The sequence below is a fragment of the Molothrus aeneus genome, chromosome 6, assembly GCF_037042795.1.
Source record: "Molothrus aeneus isolate 106 chromosome 6, BPBGC_Maene_1.0, whole genome shotgun sequence".
In the NCBI taxonomy this organism is placed as follows: Eukaryota; Metazoa; Chordata; class Aves; order Passeriformes; family Icteridae; genus Molothrus; species Molothrus aeneus.
In genome coordinates, this window is record NC_089651.1 from 59539945 (window position 1) to 59559747 (window position 19803).

At 46.4% G+C, this 19803-nt stretch overlaps 1 protein-coding gene across 10 annotated transcripts in view; it reads right to left on the bottom strand.

The window, feature by feature from the left end:
• Positions 1–3116: 3116 nt before the first annotated feature.
• The window catches only part of KTN1 (kinectin 1), a 79342-nt gene continuing 62655 nt past the window's right edge, over positions 3117–19803 (bottom strand). For 3 of the 10 annotated variants that reach the window (XM_066551397.1, XM_066551400.1, XM_066551396.1), the window contains 11 exons: positions 18803–18892; positions 17663–17743; positions 17015–17104; positions 16839–16931; positions 15262–15333; positions 14714–14797; positions 14428–14511; positions 12123–12206; positions 10672–10764; positions 5053–5172; positions 3117–3618 (listed from right to left, as the gene is read on the bottom strand). In XM_066551397.1, the coding sequence (XP_066407494.1) occupies positions 5068–5172; positions 10672–10764; positions 12123–12206; positions 14428–14511; positions 14714–14797; positions 15262–15333; positions 16839–16931; positions 17015–17104; positions 17663–17743; positions 18803–18892 (876 nt within the window). In that variant the 3' untranslated portion in view covers positions 3117–3618; positions 5053–5067. The remainder of the gene's footprint in view (positions 3619–5052; positions 5173–10671; positions 10765–12122; positions 12207–14427; positions 14512–14713; positions 14798–15261; positions 15334–16838; positions 16932–17014; positions 17105–17662; positions 17744–18802; positions 18893–19803) is intronic. The other 7 variants (XM_066551401.1, XM_066551398.1, XM_066551404.1 and 4 more) reach the window with 5 other exon arrangements.

Below are 19803 nucleotides of genomic sequence, written 5' to 3' on the forward strand. Positions count from 1 at the left end.
GCTCCCTCCACTCAGCTCCCACCAAGACCCACAGAAGACCCCCCCAGTACAACCCCTGTGCCAAAACCAGCCTGGCAAGACCTCGGTGGCCACCAAAGTGCAACCACCCCTGAGAGAGCTGCAGGAGACAGCCAAGGTCACACAGGGAGCCAGGGGGACACAGGGACCCCAGGGAGGACACAGCTGTGTCACTGCACAGGGCTTCCATGGCAAAATCAGCTGAATTATTTGGGGTGGAATTAAAGCTGCATGAGCTTTCCTTTTTTAATCACAGGAATAAATAGCTGAGTGAGTCAGTGCCTGAGAAAAGGCAGCAGCAGCTCCTGGGTAAACAACCTGCTGCTCCCCAGTGCTGGATCCAGCCAGGAAAGGCTGGGAGGGACTCAGGAGAGGCAGCACAAATTCAGGGAGACACCTCAGAGCCTTCCCCCAGTGATGCCTTGGGAAGGCTGAGCTAGAACAGAGACTGGACAGAGCTAAAGAATAAAGCAGGGATTGATTCAAAGCATCTCCTCCATGGATGCACCTTGGGCAGCACCAGAGCCCAGCCAGGCCTGCACCCAAGATGAACCAAAATGGCCCCAAAATGCACGGCCGGGCACGGGGTCTCTCCCTGGGATCAGTTCTGCTCCATTTGCATCTTGCAGTTCATTGTCCCATTCCAGCTTTAGCCCCTGCAGTCCCACCCTGCTTGTTTTTCTCTCTTCAGTCCATTTTATTTATGTTCTTGGGGCTGAGGTTTGGATCATTTGTCCTTGGTGCCCAGCTGGAGCAGGAATTGTTTTGTCTCCCTGCTCTGTGCACAGAGCTCAGCATCCCCTGATATGGAGCCCAGACCCACACACTAAAGGAGCACAGAATGTGAAAAATACAAAAGCTCAAACCTGAGGCATCACCATTCCCATTTTGAGGGATGATGCTGAACTGAAAGCAGGAGGAGCCAGGTTTGTACAGGAGCCAGGCTGCACAGGGCAGCACTCAGCACTCATCACCCAGTGCAGGCTTTCCCAGTGCAAATCATCTCAAAAAAAAAAAAAAAATACTAGGAAAAAAAATCCATTTGCCAGCATCTGAATATCCCACTTTGGGCTTTTTTCCAAGAAAAGCATCCCTGTATCCATTAGCTATTGTCTCCCTCTAGTGCAGGCAGACACCATCCTGCTCCTCTCCTGCCTGGCTGGGCACCGGGGCTGGAGCTCTGCAGAGATCCCAGCCCTGGGAACACACCAGCACCAGCCCTGCCTTTGCACTGATCAATCAGCTTCCCACACTTTTAATTTTTTTTTTTTTTCCTTCTCATCCCATTTTCTCCCAGCAGCTGCTCAGGCAGGAGGGATTTCTCAGTGACCACATGGGATGAGTGGTGTTTTATGTAGGGCTGGAGAGGACAGTGAGATCAAACAGCATCCTTCCCTCTTCCCAGGGCTCCTGGGGACCCAGCCTGACCTCTCCTCAGCCCTCAGAGAGGGGATCAGCCTTTGCTCAGCTGAGCTTGCCAGGGATCTTTGCACAGCTGCCTCTAACACCTCTGTACATCCCCCAAAGCCAAAGAAAAACCTGAGCTTAAATCTCAAAACGAAAAAGATCTCCCGTCCTCCCCAGGGAGAATTCCTGCCAAGAGAGAGAGGGAATGATGCTGCAAACCTCTCCCCTTTTCACCTGAGCACTGCAGCAGCACCTTCACCCCCTGCTCTGCAGCTCAGCCCACACAAAGTCAAGAGCCTGGAGACACAGGAATGATCCAGAGGCTCTCCAGGCACTGCTGGCCCTTCCAAAAGCACTTATTTATTTATTTATTTATTTAATTTATTTATTTGCTGAATGAGGCACCTCCAGCATTTCCAAACCACCTTTTGAAGGAAATAAAGCACTTCACCTTAGCTGCAGAGACCAGATCCCACTGGGATGATGCTTCAGAGGAGCTTTCCCAGCATGGGTGGCCAAGGGGACTCCCCTGAGGGGCAGGAAAGATTCAGAGGCACAGGAACACCCCAGCCCAAACCATCACCACTGAAACTCCTGGGTGATGCTCTTAAATCATTTAAAATCAGTCAGACCTGCATGGGTCCATTAAACTGCCAATTACACCCCAAAATAGGTGTTTGGACACCTGCTAGAGCCTGTGACCCCAACCAGGGCAAGTGTGGAGACCTTCCAGGGTTCAGGTTTTCCTTGGATCTGCAGTTGTAGGGGTTTCCACCTTCCACATCCAACACCTACACAAGTCAGGCTAGTGGCATTTGAGTTTTTACTCCATGGAACACAGCACTGCAGTGGCCACAGCTGGAGCCCAGGGGTAGCTCCTGCTCTGAGGAAACCACATTTTCCAGTTCTTTCTCCCTCTTCTGAACTATTTCACAGCTCTCAGCAGGACTTGGCATGATCCACATCACTGGAACCAAGTAAGGAAGAGGCTTCTTTAGCTCCTGCCTGGTGAAGGCCAAATATTAACTAAAAAACAGCACAGAGGGGAGTGTGAACAGCCCAGGGTGAGCAGTTTGATCTGTTTCACCTCTGCAATTAACCCCCAATTAATGACTGACCCCTGTTTTATCACTTTCCCCCTCAGATAATCACATCCTCCAGTGTTCTAAAGAATCAAACCACCCCTCACCTTGCCCACTGCAGAATCCCACAGGACTGAGAGGTTCCTCCAAGATACAGAGGAGGGGCCACCTGATCTCCCCACACCCCCAGCAGAATCCCTGTCCCATCAAAGACCCTCCCACACTTGTTCCCAACAAAGCACAAGGTAACAGAGCATCCAAACCCTGTCCCAGAACTCCTTCCACCCCAGATCCCATCCAGGGGGTGGAGTTGGGGCAGATGGACACACTCTGCTCACCACTGGCTTTGTCACATCCAGTGTTTCCAGCTGTTCCCCCCCAGCACTCCCTGATCCTTCCCAAAGACAACACATGGCACAGAACCACAATTTACATGGCACTTTAATAGGGATTTCTTGTCTTTTTTAAAACCTGGTGCCTCATCCTCTGCCCAAAAAAACGTACAGTGGGTGCAGCCTGATGCTCATTTTGGGGAGGGGAAAGGTGGAAACCTCACCTGAGTCATCCAAACTCACTTGAAAGAAGAGAGCAGGAACACCTTGAATAATAGCATCCCTTTATTTGCTGACACCATTACAAAAACTGATTACATTAGCAACCAAAAAAAAAAAGAAAAAAAAAAAGGAGTGTTTACTTGAGGTTGAAGTCAGAGGCAGCTAATCCCAAAAATGTAATTAAGTAAAACAGTGTACAACATCAGTATTAAAATGTCATTTCCCATCGGTGACTTTACCACGTTGGAGTTTTCTGAACAAGTTTCATTGAGCAAAATAAGAGATAAGATTATGTGTTTACTGTCTCTCCAGGAATGTAAAGGTCTAATTATCCAAACAGGTTTGTTTTTATTATAAAACTAAACTCTGGAGGTGTCTACAGAGTTGGGGTTTTTTCTTTAAATCAGTAGTCTAACAAGGATTAGAAAAGACAAAACTCTGTTCAGTGTTTCTGACGAAGTAGAAAGGGTGAAAACATAAATAAGGCTTTAATTTGGCAAAATATAATACAATGCCTTCTGCTATCCTCAAATGAACAATTCCCCCATGATTTCACTCTGCAAGAGAAACACAAAGCACCAGGTCAGAGGAGCAGCCTCCCAAGGAGAATTACAATAATTCCATAATTCCAGCACCTTGCCTGCATTTCCTTGGTGTCAGCCCAAGGGAACGAGCCTGGGTGGTGGAGGCTGAGCAGGAGCAGCCTCTCAGAGCAGCCAAGGTGCAGCAGCATCTCCCTCCCTCCCTCCCTCCCTCCTGGACACCCAGGTACCCTCTGCCAGCTCTGCTGCCCCTGCTTTGCAAAGGCAGGAGCACAAAAAGCTCCTGAATCAGGAATACAACAAATCCCATCCTCAGCAGATGAAAGGGAGCTCTGACACTCCTCATTGAGTGCTGCAGTTCCCAGTTCAGGCCCAAATCTGCATCAGTTTCCTTAAAAAGTTCAGTGTCTTGAGCTTATCCAACCTTCAGCTGACTCTGGGTTATTTAACTTTATCTACAGCTCCTGAAAGGTGCCTGTGCTCAGCTGGGGCTGGGGCTGGGCTCTTTCTCCAGCAGCACTGACACAACCAGAGCACACAGCCTCGAGCTGCACCAAGGGAAATACAGGTTGGATAGCAGGGAAAAGGTTTTACAGCAAGGGTGAGAAAGTTCTGGAATGGCTGCCCAGGGAGGTGGTGGAGTCCCCATGCCTGGGTGTGTTTAACAAAGCCTGGATGTGGCACTGGGTGCCAGGGCTGAGTTGAGCTGTTGGGGCTGGGCTGGACTGGATGATCTTGAAGGTCTCTCCCAACCCAGTGATTCTGTGAATTCTGTGATTCACCAGGTTTCCAAGCTGGCTAAATATTTAAATTAAAGCTTTGTCCATGTGTCTGTAACTGTTCAAGAGCTCATGGCAGGCTGGTGTTCAGCCACTCCCAGCCACTGCTGTGGGTTATTCCATATCCTCCATCCCAAAGCAATCAGAGCATGGGAGTGCACACAGTTTGCTGGTGGAGCAAACAGAGAGGAAAAAAGGCTCTGGGAGAACAAAACTTGGGGCATCCTGCTGCAGGAAGCAGCAGGGAGGGGTGGAATTACCTCCCTACATGAGGGACAGAAGATCAGTCTCAACTAATTGACAGGTGCATCCAGACAGGAACAAATCCAGTGCCTACCAGGAGCTGTTTATGATTTGCATGTTTGGAATTTGGATGGGTATTAGGAAAAGATTCTTCACTGAAAGTGTTACCAGGGTCAGGAATTAGAACAGGGCAGTGATGGAATCTCCATCCCTGCATGTGGCACTTGGGGACATGGTCAGTGCTGGCCTTGGCAGAACTGGGGAAAGGCTGGACTCAGTCTCAGAAGGCTTTTCCAACCTTAATAATTCACTGACTGTACAAAGTCCCATATTCTGACATGAGAGTTGTTAATCTGAACAAAGCCCCACCATAACACACCAGTGTCCCTCCCAGGAGCTGAACTGGGGGGTCACTGTCCACACCCACCTGGCTGTAGTGTCCTCATCCCTTTGACAGCATTTGGCTTACTGACATGAGCAGCTTCTTGAGGTGACCCACATCCTGGGTGAGATTCACCACCACATTTCTCCTTTTATCACTTAATTCCTGGAAGAAGGGAAAAAAAAAAAAGGAAATCATTAAAAACTCATTTACAATCTAATTACCAAGAAAGCCCAGAATTAGATCCTCTGTATAAAATTACAACTTGTGGTGCAGAGGAGAACAATTCTTGTCAGTCAGAGGGTTATGGCCATGTTTAAGGAGAACATGGTTCAAAGTCAAGGAGCCCTTTCCTGTTCCAGGGAATCACCTGCACATCCAGCTCCTACCACCCCTGCCTGGGACTCCAGCCCTCCCTGCTTCCAGGAATTGTGCAGGTATGCACAGCTGATCCAGCCTCAAAGGTTATTTCCCCACCAGCCTGGCTGAACACCCACAAATGTGGTTTATAACACAGGCCAGGGTGCACAGGTGATGCCTCAGGTTTTAACTTTTCTATTTTTCACATTCTGTGCTGCTTTAGTGGGTGGGTCTGGGCTCCATGTCAGGGGATGCTGAGCTCTGTGCACAGAGCAGGGAGACAAAACAATTCCTGCTCCAGCTGGGCACCAAGGACAAATGATCCAAACCTCAGCCCAAGAGCACAAACCCCGTGGGCTGGAGAGAGAAAAACAAGCAGGGTGGGACTGCAGGGGCTAAAGCTGGAATGGGACAATGAACTGCAAGGTGCAAATGGAGCAGAACTTATCAAAGTGAAAGACCCTGTGATTGGTTGTCCATTTTGGGGCCATTTTGGTTCATCTTGGGTGCAGGCCTGGCTGGGCTCTGGTGCTGCCCAAGGTGGATGCATGGAGGAGATGCTTTGAATCAATCCCTGCTTTATTCTTTAGCCCTGTCCAGTCTCTGTTCTAGCTCAGCCTCCTCAAGGCATCACAGGCACCATCCTGGCCCCAGAGCTGGAACTGCCAAACTCCTGCACCACCAAGGACTGGGTGTGACTGAGGAGCTGAGGGCTGTGTCCTCAGCAGAACCCAACACCCCAGCCCAAGGCAGCTCCAGCTGTGAACCAGCATTTGGAACAGCTGCCTGGAGATCCACAGCCATCCCATGGATTCACCCTCTGCCCCAAACCCCTGGGAAATTCCCACTTGCCAGCAACAGCTGGACTCAAATGAAGGCTTCACACAACAGTCCAAGCACCAGAAAACACAGAGGAAAGGAAAAATGAAAGCTACCATGAGCTAGAAAGCTGCCTGTGCTGAAATGAAAATGCTGAGCTTGTGTTTTGAAACAAAAATAAAAGCTTTTTTTTTTTTTTCTAAGAATCTGACAGTTTCTGAATGAGGAAGTGTCACAGCTGAAGATGGACTCTCCTCCTCTTGCCTCCCTCCCTGTCAGCCTGGGCTAACAGTGCTGTGTAATCCCTGTTTTATTATATATTTATTGATTAATTAACCCCTGGTTTATTACATTTATTGATTAACTCCTCCAGAGATGCACAGAGCACTCCACACCCAACACCCCCACCTTATTGCTCCTTATTCAGCTCAGAACACAAACATGCAGATCACCTGCAGGAGAGCTTTTCCTTGAAATTTAACAGCTAAAAATCAGCAACTGTGCCAATTCAGCACTGAAATTTAACAGCTAAAAATCAGCAACTGTGCCATGGTGTCAGCACTGCAGAAGCACCAATTCTCCACAGGGGCACAGAGGTGTTTGCAGGCTCTCAGCATCCGTCAGCCCCACTCTGGGGTTACCCACAGAATGAGACTGATGCATAATGTGGGTGCAAATCTCTCCCCAGAGCTCCAGGGAAATTAGAGGGAGTTCAGAGAGGGCCATTTTCCCTGCTCCCATTTGGCTGGAAATGCAAAATGAGCAGTAAATCAAACTCAAGCACCTGCACCATCACAGGAAGGACTCTGGGCTCAGACAAGAGAACAAAACAATCACAGCAAAGCTCCTACTCCTGTGCAACTGGTAAACATTGTTCTACTGTAAAAAATCATTGGGATCTGTATTAGGGTAGCCTTGACCTGTTTTACCCTTATTAAAGTAGAAAATCAGGTCTGTCAAGGCTGAGACTTGGCTTAGCAGCCTCATCCAGACTGATGGAAGTGGAAAGGTAAAGGCAATTAGCAGCCAATAGATGAATTAATCCAGCTCTGAGCAGCAGTGAGGCTGCCTGGGCAGCAGCACAGAACCAGCAGGAGCAAGGAAGGAGCCCCCAGTGCCCTCCCAGCCCCTCTCTGGGAACAGCTCCTCCCTCCCTCCCTCATTACTGCATCTCCCTTCTGTTCTGTGACCTCACTAAGGGCAGGCAGTGCTCACTCATGAATCACAGACACATCCCCAATCCTCCTGGGGCCAATCCTGACCAGATCCCAATGGATTTGGGCTCAGCACAGTCCTCCTGCAGCTCCTGCTAACCCAGCCCTGCTCAGCACAGTCCTCCTGCAGCTCCTGCTAACCTCACACTGCTGAGCCCCAGCCCTGTGCTCTCCATGACCTGGGGGAAAGAGGGGACATTTAGGTCAGATAAACAGAACAAATCCTTCCCTGTGAGGGTGGGCAGGCCCTGGCACAGGGTGCCCAGAGCAGCTGGGGCTGCCCCTGGATCCCTGGAAGTGCCCAAGGCCAGGTTGGGCAGGGTTTGGAGCACCCTGGGACAGTGGAAGGTGTCCCCACCCTCAGCAGGGGCTGGAACTGGATGGTCCTTAAGGCCCCTTCCAACCCCAATCATTCTGGGATTCTGTGATCCACTTCTTTGGGAGATGAGGATGAAGAGAGGAAGAGGAGGGTAGTGGGAAAGCCCCTGTGATTTCAGACCCAGCAGATACAAGAGGAGCTGAACAGTCTGGACAGATTCCCCTGGGCTGTTTCACACATTTGGCATTCCCTGTTTGCAGTGATGGACTGCTCTGCACTGAGATTTGGGGGGAAAAGCACATTAGATTGCACATAAGCCTCAAAATAAGCTCAGTGCCTAAGCAAGCTGCTGAATATAAATGACTTCCTTAAAGCACACTAAAAGCCCCCTTTAGTCATCAGCTGGTCCCACAAGTGACAAAGCAGCTGATTAGAAACCCCAAATGGTCTATTTTTAAATAGAAAGCAAAGGAGTCTAAAGAAAACACTCTGAGTTGTGTTTGAAGGTTTATGCAAGTATCATTTCTCAATTTTTGTGGGTTGGTTCCAGCACCCAGAAGGAACAAATATGTTCATTTTCGAGCATGTGTTTTCAGGTCCTTAGTTAAAAAAAAAAAAAAAAAAAAAAAGAGGCACTGTTGCTAGGTGGAAGTGGCTGGAAGAGTTTCTTTTTTGATCTCAGAGCTATTTTCAGCTGGGTTTTTAGGCTTCTGGGGAGACAGTTTCCTTTTCTCCCCTCAAAAAGAGGAAAAAAAAAGGCAGCAGAAAAGATAATGTTCTAATTCCAGCCTCTGCCAATGGCTACCTGTCAAAAGTGCTGCTTAGACAATTAATGTATTTGTACTAATGAAGGCTTAATTGCAGGTTTATTAGGACTGTTTTTCCACAGTCCTCTTTAGAATAAAGCCATGGATATTCTGGCAGAAACCTGGGCTCCACGAGGTGCAGCAGGAGCAGAGCAATGAGAGAGCCACAGGGGTTTTGTGAGGTAAGGCAATTAAACCAAACAAGCACATTTGGGCCACCACAGGGCACATCTGGTGACAGCCCAGCTCAGGAGGGCTGCCCAGAGCCACCAGCCACAAATGCCATGGCTGGTGGCACTGGTGTCACTGCTGATGGCTCTGATGGACCCATGGATAAGCCATGAAGGCACAGCACCAAGAGCTGGGCAGTGGTTTGGAGGGGGCTTTTCTCCAGCTGCTGCAGACAGGGACACAGCTCCTGACTGGCACTGATGCCTCAGGTTTGAGCTTTTCTGTTTTTCACATTCTGTGCTGCTTTAGTGTGAGGGTCTGGGCTCCATGTCAGGGGATGCTGAGCTCTGAGCACAGAGGAGGGAGACAAAACAATTCCTGCTCCAGCTGGGCACCAAGGACAAATGATCCAAACCTCAGCCCCAAGAACATAAATAAAATGGACTGAAGAGAGAAAAACAAGCAGCGTGGGACTGCAGGGGCTAAAGCTGGAATGGGACAATGAACTGCAAGATGCAAATGGAGCAGAACTTATCAAAGTGAAAGACCCTGTGATTGGTTGTCCATTTTGGGACCATTTTGGTTCATCTTGGGTGCAGCCCTGGTTGGGCTCTTGTGCTGCCCAAGGTGGATCCATTGAGCCCTCCTAATAAATCCCTACTTTACTTTTTAGCCCTGTCCAGTCTCTGTTCTAGGTCAGCCTTCCCAAGGCATCAGCACCAGAAGCCCCTGCCCTCCCCTGGGAGCACAGGGAGGGCTCAGCAGCTCTCCCATCCTGCAGGAATCAGCTCCCACCAGGGCTGGCACACCTGAAATCTCCTCCCAGGCCCAGCTGCATCTCTGGGTCAGCCACAGCGAGCCCAGCCCAGGGGTCCATCAGCATCCATGAGTGATGAGCCTGGAAAAGCCATTTCATTCCTGCTAATGACTGCAAAGGCTTTCCTGCAGCTCTCCTCAGAGGACCCTGAGCTGCCTCTCACAGCTGATGAAGCCATTTAGGTTCATCAGCTGAAAGGAGCTGATATAAATTATTTGTGCTATCAGCAAGTGCTCCTCTGCCCCTCAAATGACAGCAGGTCCTTCCACTCAGAAGAAAATGGGGAAGGAGCTCCATTGACACCACTGAGCTGGGAGAGAATCTCCTTCAGCCTTCCCAAATACCCTCTGGAAAGCTGTTCCAGGGCTGGTGTGAAAGCTGCTTTTGCCAGAGATGGAAAAAGCCAGTGACAAAGCCCCAGCCCCTGTGCAGGTGATGTCTTTAGGGCAATGCTCTGAGGACCAGATCCATACCCAGCTGTGCTCACAGCAACCCACAGGCTCAGGGGAGCCACCTGCCCCCAATTCCTGACCCTAAAGCTGGAATGTCACTGCTGGAGGATACAGGAACACCAGCAGCCTGCAGAGTCACCCACCCACAGCACTCAGGGCTGAAGCTCATCTTAGCAACATCTTGCTGCTGGGCCACATCAAGGTCAACACAAACTCCAGCTGAAATCAAGTTCTGGCTCTTGGCCACAGCTTCAGAGGAGCAGAAGGAACCATGTTCTGGCAAGAGAATCTCTGAGTGTTACACGTTGTGCAAGACTGCCTTTCTTTGGCATTACTGATGTCACAAGGGCCAACCCAACAATGTTTTCAGCCCACTTAGTCATCAGCAGAGTTATTTTTGCCTTCCCTTTTTCCTTCTTGAAGGGACAAGTCTGGGGATCTCCCCACTTTTGCCCAAACCAAACAAAAAACCCACCAAAAACCCAGAATCCCTCCCCTTCCTCATTGCAAATCTGAGGCACAGGAAGGAGGTCACGATCCGGACAGCAGCAAAATTCCCAGTGAATCCTTGACACCCTGACAAGCTGTAGCACTGGATAAAGCCCCAGTCACCCAAACATCCTGTTCCTCTGCTGGGCCTCACTTCCCAAAGGTGCCACTTTGAGATTTGAGTGGCCCCTGAGCAGGAGGTCCAGGAATCACTCACCGAGTCTGTGCAAACGTCGCTGTTTTCAATAACATTGGCATCCCCAAAAACCTTCCCAATTTCTCTCTCCAGAGCTGCCAAAGACTCCTGGGCCTGTAAGGGAAAGACAGGATAAAAATAAAGACATATTAAAAAAAAAAAAGAAAGGAAGAAACAGACAAGGCACAACAATTAGCAAAGCCCCATCTCCCTGAGAACACCAGAGACACAGGAAATCTTTAGCTCTGTCTAAGGATTTCTGTTTTATGCCAGATTTGCAGGAAAGATTTCTGTTTTATGCTAGATTATGCCAGAAATCCGTTTTATGCAAGATTTGCTCCAGGGACCAACCCATTTGCCAAGACTGACATGTCTCCTCACAATCAGCATGTTGCATGTCAGCCTGTCTGCATCTGAGAGCAATCCTACGAGGAAGCTTCAATAGTCTCACATCAGGTTATCAGGTAAAAATCATGCAGTAAATTTCACAAGAGCAGGAGTGCAGGTCTCCAAAATCCTAACCCCAGCTCTGTATTTATGTAGGATACACCATGAACCATGGACATCAGAACAGCTGGCTTTGCATGTCAACACCCAACACAACTATCCAAAAATGTTTTCAATTCTTTATTACAGCAGGTTTCCTTTAGCTTCTCACCTCCTCCAGTGCTTTTGTGATCATCTATCCCTGTCCAGGACAAAAGATGCTCCCCCAACAGCATTTCCCACTCCAACCCTGGAAGAACTCAGCCCAGTTTGATACTATCCTGGAGGAACAAGGTGTTGCAGAGCCTGGAGCCAGAGCCCAGCCACCCCACAGGCTATTCCTGCCTCCATTTACCAATTCTCCCATGACACCTTTGTTTCTGGAGTGACAGACAGCACTGAGACCTCTCATGCTTCAAGATTTTCCACTCCAACCCATCTTGTCATTGAGGAAAAGCACAGGAAACCCAGCTGTTTGTCCCATCACATTTGCACAGATCTAACTTTTAGGATTTGCAGTTTCCTGGCTTACAGTGGATATGTCACCACGTGCAAAAGGGCAGATGCTTTGTAAAGCAGCTTGCAACCCTCTGCCATTGAGACTGGATTTAAAAACCTGTAGTGTGGGTGGAAGGCTGTGGGATGGGCTTTTTGTTAGGCTGGAGTTTCTTTTAAATAAAGAATTGTCAGCCCCAGATCACCATTTGTGTCTACTGGCATAAAATTACCATGAACAGGGGATTTAGCTAAAGCTAAATTGCTTTTAGCTGCAATTTTATCCTTTTATTTTATCATTTCATTTTAGCTGCAGTTTCATGCATTTCTGACATGCAGGTAGAGCTCTTACAGTTCCAGTCAGTGGAGCAAGACACCCCACCAGCTCAAATCAAGTTCCTTCAAATCATCATTTCCAGCACTGCAAAACTCCAGACATTGAGGGGTTCTGCAAACATTTATATGTGCAACTGCCAAGGGTCTCTGCTTACCTTGGGCAAGTCACCAGCTACTTTTTCTCTCTCGTTTTGATCAACTTTGAGTTTTGATAGTGTTTCATTTAGCTGTGTTTTCAGCTGCAAAAGAGTAAGCAAGCAAATCAGTTCCACTCCCACACACACAGATCTCCTCTGTCTGTCCCAGGGATTAACCCAGTGCACATGGACTGCAAAGGGAGTCAGATTTACTAACAATTACTGCACACAGGGGATTAGTGGACATGTATGATGAGGTTTACCAGGACAGTCAAGGAAGAGAGACTCCATCTGTAAAGATAAAGGTAAAGAATGGAAACTGCAGAAGACAAAAATGTGGTTGGCATTGGCTTCCTTACGAGTGGTTTCAACTTTGCAACTCCATTCCAGGAGGAGCATCTGCCTCTCCAGCATCCTTATCAAGGGAGTCAGCCCAGACTCCAACTTAATTCACAGCAAATATGCAAAAATGAAGATTGTCATCTTGCTAGAGCAGGCTAAACAGTCTCTCTACTGCTGAATAAACTAAAAAGCTCTACTTATCATCTTAATAAAGCACCACTTACTACAACTATGTTGACTTAACCAGTCTGTTAATGGCACATCAAGGCATGAATCACTGACAGGGGGATATTAACTTGTCGATTGTGTTTAGATTCAATTCAAAATAGTGAAACTATTTCTGTCAAGAGGGATGAATACTTTGTACTGGCTGCAGTCAGTACTTAAACTGCAGCCTTTCCAAAGGATACACAGTTTTTTAAAGGATATTTTGATTGCTCTACAATACAGCACACAGAACCAGCCAGAGCACTTGAGGCTTGAGCCTCAAACAGAAGTGCTAACAAGGAGCTCGAGTGCCAATTTTGTTGGATTTGTGCCTCTGAAGTGTGCTGTGCTAATGTTCACTACTCCTGCTGTCAATCTTCCTAGAAACCAGCAGGAGATTAAAGGAGGGAACAATGGGCTACTCAGAGCCCTGAATTTTTACTGACTCCAAACCTACACATTGTGTTTGTCTCGCCCTTGGAAGGCTTCCCCCTTTGGAGCACCTGGGCTGGTGAATGCTGGGCTTACACATTTTCAGGAAGCTCCTCTTGCTTACCTTTTAAATAGTGGGGAACCCATTCTGAAACCCCACAATTTCTAATTCCTCAGCCTCCTGCAGAAGCCACTCACACACACCCAGGACAGCATGGAGGTGGTTGTTTAGCACATCCTCCCACTCCCACCAGCACAGCACCATCACATTGCACTCAAGCTGCCCTAGCAGGGAGCTCAGCTTTTTAAGCTTTTGTTGTGCACAGACATAATAAATTGTTGCCTCAAAGAGGTTGGTGTTTACTGATTAACTCCCAGACATGCATTCAATTCCCATTTTCTTTGCTTTCAGAATGAGAGGCTTTGCTTGCTGAGGCTAGTGTACCATTAACTTCAGCACATTGTTACTGTTGTGGTGGTGATTTTTTTCTATTTTTCAGCTATTTCAGCCCAGTTCCATCAGTGGCAGTAGCCTGGTTGTCCCATCATCCCACAGACATGGTGACAGGGACAACCCTCCCTAATTCTGGCTCAAAAGCAGGAAAGCACTGGCCAAACACAAGCACAGGAAGGCTCTGACTGCTCCTGCAGCCTTAAAAAACAGGTCACTGAAACAAGTGAGAAGGGAAAGGGCTCAAAATGGAAAACCATGCATCCTTAGGTCTATCCTGTTAATCCAAGTCCTTCTTGAGAAAGCTGCTATAGGAGCATTATTGGCTGGAAGCATTTTTAGCCAAACAGGCTGTAACACATGCAAGCACCAAGCCAGCACAGCCATTCAGCCACAGCAGGGTGTCAGCAGCTGAATGGCTGAATACTCTGAATTCATCCAACTTTGGGTCGGCCAATTTCTGCTCATACAGAGCAGGATGGAAAAGGCTCTGCACAGTCAGAGCAGGGATAGCACTGCTGCATCCTCAAAAGCTTTGGGGGGAAAAAAAAATCCACCAGAGGAGAATAATCCTCCAGTTAAACTGATGAGAGCACCACTTTTGTTGCTCCAAGGACATTACATTTGCTGCTGCATATGCCTACACTGCAAATCTTCTCAAGAAGTTTCAGGAATGAAAGTCTTACAGACTTTGGGAAAAAGTCTTAAGAACCAGACATGCTATTGTTAGGAGCAGAGAAAAGAGACAAATTGTAAAAGTCAGACTACATAAATGATTTCAATGGACAAAAATATCAGGCTGAAGAGGTTAGCAGAACAGACAGGATTTGAAATAAGTCTCCGCTTCAGACGTATGCTGGGAGCCTCGTTTGTGCCCAACAAGCTTCTTACCAAATTTAACTCTTCATTCTGTCTTACTGCTTCAGAATATGAATCATCAAGTTTTTTCTGCAATTCAGTCAAGAGATCTTTGAGCTGAAATGAAGTTTAGAGTTTTTAGGATTTGTCTCCTTAGTATGCCCGTTCTCTTCTGCTCAGTTATTAGTGTGCTGCTCTAGCCTAAGGTCACAAGCACACAAACTCCTCAGCCACAGGGGCTAAGCACTAGGTTAGTTTGCCAGGCAACTGGTAACCAAAAGAAAAAAAAATAAAATACAGCTTGGACAATTGTGTTTACCTCTCTGACTTCTGAAACATAAGTGGATCGTTCTATTTCTGCCTTTTCTAGTTCACTTTCCAAATGTTCTCTCTCTTTTTTAAGCTAGAAACAGAAAAACAGAGTTAAATCAGATGTTTCCAGTGTTTTCTTGCAGTATCATTTGCTTGATTATTGGCTTGATTATTTGCTTATAATTGGCTGTAAATTTCTATGAAATATTCCATGATATTTTGAGAGCATTTCAAGCCCAGCGATTGCACAGATTTAAACATCAGATTGCAGATTTAAACATCAAAAATAAGATAAAAAAAGAGAAAGAATCAAGCCCATGATTGTCAACAAGCAGTGAACTGCTCAGTCTCCCAAGAAAGAGCCCCAGTGGGTGAGTACAGAAGTAAAAACCAGAACAACTTTCCAGCTTCTCTGCCTTTTAAAAACGCTCGCCCAAAGGCTCAGGTTAAACTGCAGCACAGGCTGGGAGAAGTTCAGATTTACAGCACAAGCCTAAACTGTGTTTCAACAACATAAAGCTTCAAAGACAAGAAGAAAAAAACACCTGCACCTACAGTTTCAACTTCTTTGTTTTCTTCCTTTAACCTCTCCACCTCGTGCTGCAAAGAAGTGACCACGGAACGCATCTGCAGTTTGGGGGAAAAATAAAAGTATTTAGTTGGGCTGGTCTGAGACAAACTCTGCATAAATACACAAGGTTGTAGAAATGATCTGTAATATTTTATCCTAAATATCTAAATATTTTATCCTAAAAATATTAGGGATGAAATCAGAGCGGCTGAATAAAATAAGATGCTCACTCAAATAATTCAATTTACTGAGTCTACACCATTCCTATCAATTCCCAGCCCAAGTTCTTTGACATACTTAGGAGCCCACGTGGCTGAAAGATTTGGAATTGAAGCACTAATCCAGTTGTCCATTAGCCATGGTAAGGAAAATATCCTTCCCAGACTGGGAGTATTCACCATCCATGTACCCAAACCCAGCATTTTCAGCCTTATTTGGGGCTGTGTAAGTGCAGCAGATGGCAGCACATCTATAGTTCCAGATCTGACAGCCTTTATAAGCCCCTCAAACAAGATGTTTATAAATCATCTGTTTGCTGCCAGGCTCACACAGTGGCACTCAAATTTACTAAGCACAGATACTTTGGAAATTACTTTTTTAAAAAAGCTGTTTGACCTACTTTAATTCTAGATTAGAAAATAAACATAAAAGCCCTTTTTCTTCCCACTTTTGCTATCAACAGAGCCTTCCTAAAAGGAAAGCTTTGCAGGCAATTTCAAGTGTAATTAGTTGACCATAATGGATTGAGCAGCACTTTAACAGCTTTCAGGAAACTGTTATGATTCTATGATACTTCAATTTTAGCACAAAGAATCCATATCTGCTCACAAACATATTTAGAAAAAAACCTATGTGCTCAATAAAAACAGGGCCCAAGTCACCAGGATCAGAAAAATTTATATTTCTGGGCACATTAATGGGACACTTGTACATTCAATCTTTGGCTTTCTATCCCATCAGCATTAATATTATTATTTATTATTTGGCTGCTTCCTGCAGCATCTGCAAACAACTCCCCATCCCTGGAATTATCCAAGATCAGGCTGGACAGGGCTTGGAGCAAGCTGGGATAAGTGGAAGGAGTCCCTGCCATGGCAGGGGGTGGAACTGGATGAGCTTTAAGGTCCTTCCAACCCAAACCCTTCTGTGATTCTGAGAGACAGATTTATCATAATGGTCAAAGACTTTATACCTGTGCTGTTTGTTTTTCTTGCTTCTGTAAAAATGGCAACAGAAATAGTGACATAAATCTAAAGATATCAACAAATCCTCTAATTTTCAGTCTCTTTAGTGGGAATAGATTCCTTCAAAAGTGAAAACCCAGCCTTTACATGAAGCAAAGCATCAGAGCACCAAAATACCATTGATAGGAGGAATCATTCCCATTATACTTGTTGCAGGCTTCACCTTTTTCATCCCCTGGCCATGCACACATCAAACCAGGCAGCCAGGGCTGTTCCACACCTGCCTTCACAGAGCTCAGACACCCTCTGTGACTTCAAGCAGAGCCTGCCTGGCTGCTGAGCTGAGGAAAAAAAAAAAAAAACAACTTCAGAAATACCTGTTTAAGTTCCTTCTGTGATTCTTCAACTTTTATCTTCCATTTGCTTTCTTCCTCTTCCACACTCCTCTGTAGCCTTTGTAAAATCCCCTCCTAAGAAGAGAGAGGGATTTGAAAGCTCAGAGCAGAAGAAAGGCAGCTGGAGCATCACAGAGGTGACCAGGCATCCCACTTACTGTCTCTGCCAGAACAGATTTGTATTTCTCACACTCCAGCTGCAGCAGGATGTGCATTTCCTCAGCCTCCTTCAACTTCTGCTCCATAGCCTGGCAAAGGAGGAAAGGCACCACAAGAGTCACATCTCAGTGGATGGATTTCAGTTCCATTCATCTCATTTCAACAAGTGGTATCACTCCTGGGGAGGTCTGTCTTTCCAACCCATGAAAAAATAACAGCAAGTGCAGCGTTCACCTGCAACTCTCAATACTCAGTCACAAACTCTGAGTTACTGTAAAAAAACTCCATTACTGAAAAAAAGAGAATGGGGATTTTCAATTTGATGAACTCACAATTCCTCAAGGTACTTATCAAAGATGCAAATACATTTCTGTGAATATCTGAACAGCAGGTTGCCCAGAGAAGCTGTGGCTGACTCATCTCTGGAAGGGTTCAAGGCCAGGCTGGATGAGGCTTGAACAACCTGGCCAAGGCAGGGGGGCTGGAACTGGATGATCTTTAACCCAAACCATTCTAGAATTAATATAAAACAATTTTCTTGTGACTTCTCTGAGAACCTGAACTTCCCAACCCACAGCACAATTTTCAATATTTATACTGGACAAATCCATCATCCCACACATCAACTGTCCATTTTTTGTGCCTACCTTGACATCTTCAGATCCTGAAGCCTCTCTTAGGTGTTCTTTAGCCATCTTTTCAAACCCACATATCCACTCACTGTGGCTCTGTTGGGAAATCATTCAGTTAAAGCTGAGAATAACCTCAGGAGAGCTCTGCTCAGGACAGTTCCCTCCCCACGGCTAAGGGAGCAGTGTCCCAAGTGCCTGGAGCTCACACACAGCCCCATGGTTGTTGTTCAGGCACACACAGCTGGCAGCAGCCCAGGAGCACGAGGTGATGAGACACACACACAGTTCAGGGGGGCCTGGAGGAGTTGAAATGCAGCTGGGTGACACAGGACTCCCTGCAAGTGTCAGGGCTCTACATCAGCGTTTGAAGATTCAAAGGAATCTTCCCCAAATCCCTGAGCACTTCAAGCAGATGCTGTATAACTCTAAGAAGGTTGTTTCATAACCTTACAGAAAGTCCTTTTAGCAGGACACTTACTGTAGCACATTTGGAACAATTTTAAATCTGAATATTCAAAACCTCTAGAGGTTATAAATGAAATGCATCCATGTTTCCAGACTCACTTGATATTGCTCACCCCATCTGAACCCCATGAACCCAGGGCATTTTCCCTGAAAAATCACTGAAATTCACCAAAAATCACTGAAATTCACCAAAAATCACTGAAATTCACCAAAAATCACTGAAAGCCACCAAAAATATAAAACATTAAACTGGCAATCAGTGCTTGGGAACAAAATAAAATCCCCTGAATTGTATTAAGTGTCACTGAGGCACTGCAGCTCCTCTGGAAAGGTTGGGAATACAGAGATCCCCATTGTGCCAGTGAGCAAACACAGCAGGCATTACCCACCCCTGAACATTTACTATCTCAGTGAGACACTGAATAACACAGACAGGTAAATCAGATGTTGGGGCATAAAAACCACAAGATAATAACCTTCTATTTTGCTCTTTTAACACTTCTTGAAGCAACTCATCCCTAGCTTTGCCTCCCTGTGCAAGTACAGGCATCACCAGTGAGAGACACTCTGACCCCACTGCAAAACCCTTGGGACAGAGGGGCTGTGAGGGAACACTCCAGGACTGCCCAGCCCAGCAGGAGCAGAGCTCCCTGACCCCAGCAGGAGGTTAAGAAGATCCACTTCTCTTACCATGTTGGAAGGAAGAGAAACTTTGGGGAAGAGCTTCTGGAGGAGCTGGCGCGTCTCCACCTCGGCAGCTTCCAAATGCTGCTGCTTCTCCTAAAGCAAGAGGAGGGCACAGGTGACATTGGGGACCTCACTCACCGACCTGGCAACAGCCTCTCCTCTGCCTACAGCAATTTACTTAACCCAGGAAGTCTTTTTCTAAGTGAGAAAGGAGCTATAGTCTCCAAAATTGCAGTAAATTGCTTCAGAAATGGGCACCAAATTGCTTCAGAATTTGGCCTTTGCATTTGTTCTCACTTAAGCTTTTATTTTCTGAAGTTCTCCTCCAATCTAGCCTGTTTGTACAGAAATTACACCATTGTTCACTTGTCCACAACACAAACTGCACTGTGCTGAGTAACTGCATCCATAGATCGTACCAGCCCTGCCACTCAAGTGAAGTGAGCTCAAAATCAAATAGTTTAATCAATCAACTATTTTTATTTTCTAATCTGTACTTTTAAAATAATTTTAGGTGTGAAAAAAATCTCCGTAAGATAACGTCATCACTTCAGAAACAGAGAATTAAAATCAAAAGGAAACTTTGTGTTAATGCACATTTGAACCAGGCCAAGAAAGTAAGACTTTCAAACATTACTTTTAAATACTTAAGAGGAAGCCACTTACATCCTCTTTTCCCAACCCTGGATGCAATGGGAGATAATTATTAGAGCTGTGTGACAATCTCCAGGTGTTTTTTGTTAGTGCTCTGCAAATATAAATACCCAGAGCCACAGGCACCACAGATCTGCCCTTCCATGTATTTAACATTAAAAGCAGAGCAGCCACAGGACATGTGCTTGCTGTGCTTGTGGCAGATTGGGTTAATTTAGCCATACAACACTCAGGCTCTCCTTTAAACTTAAATGCAGAAAGCCTGACACACTGCACAGAAGGGCAGCTTTCAGCCAAAATCCTCCACTGATAATTTGGGATTGTTTTTCCCTTTGACATCAGTGCTGCTC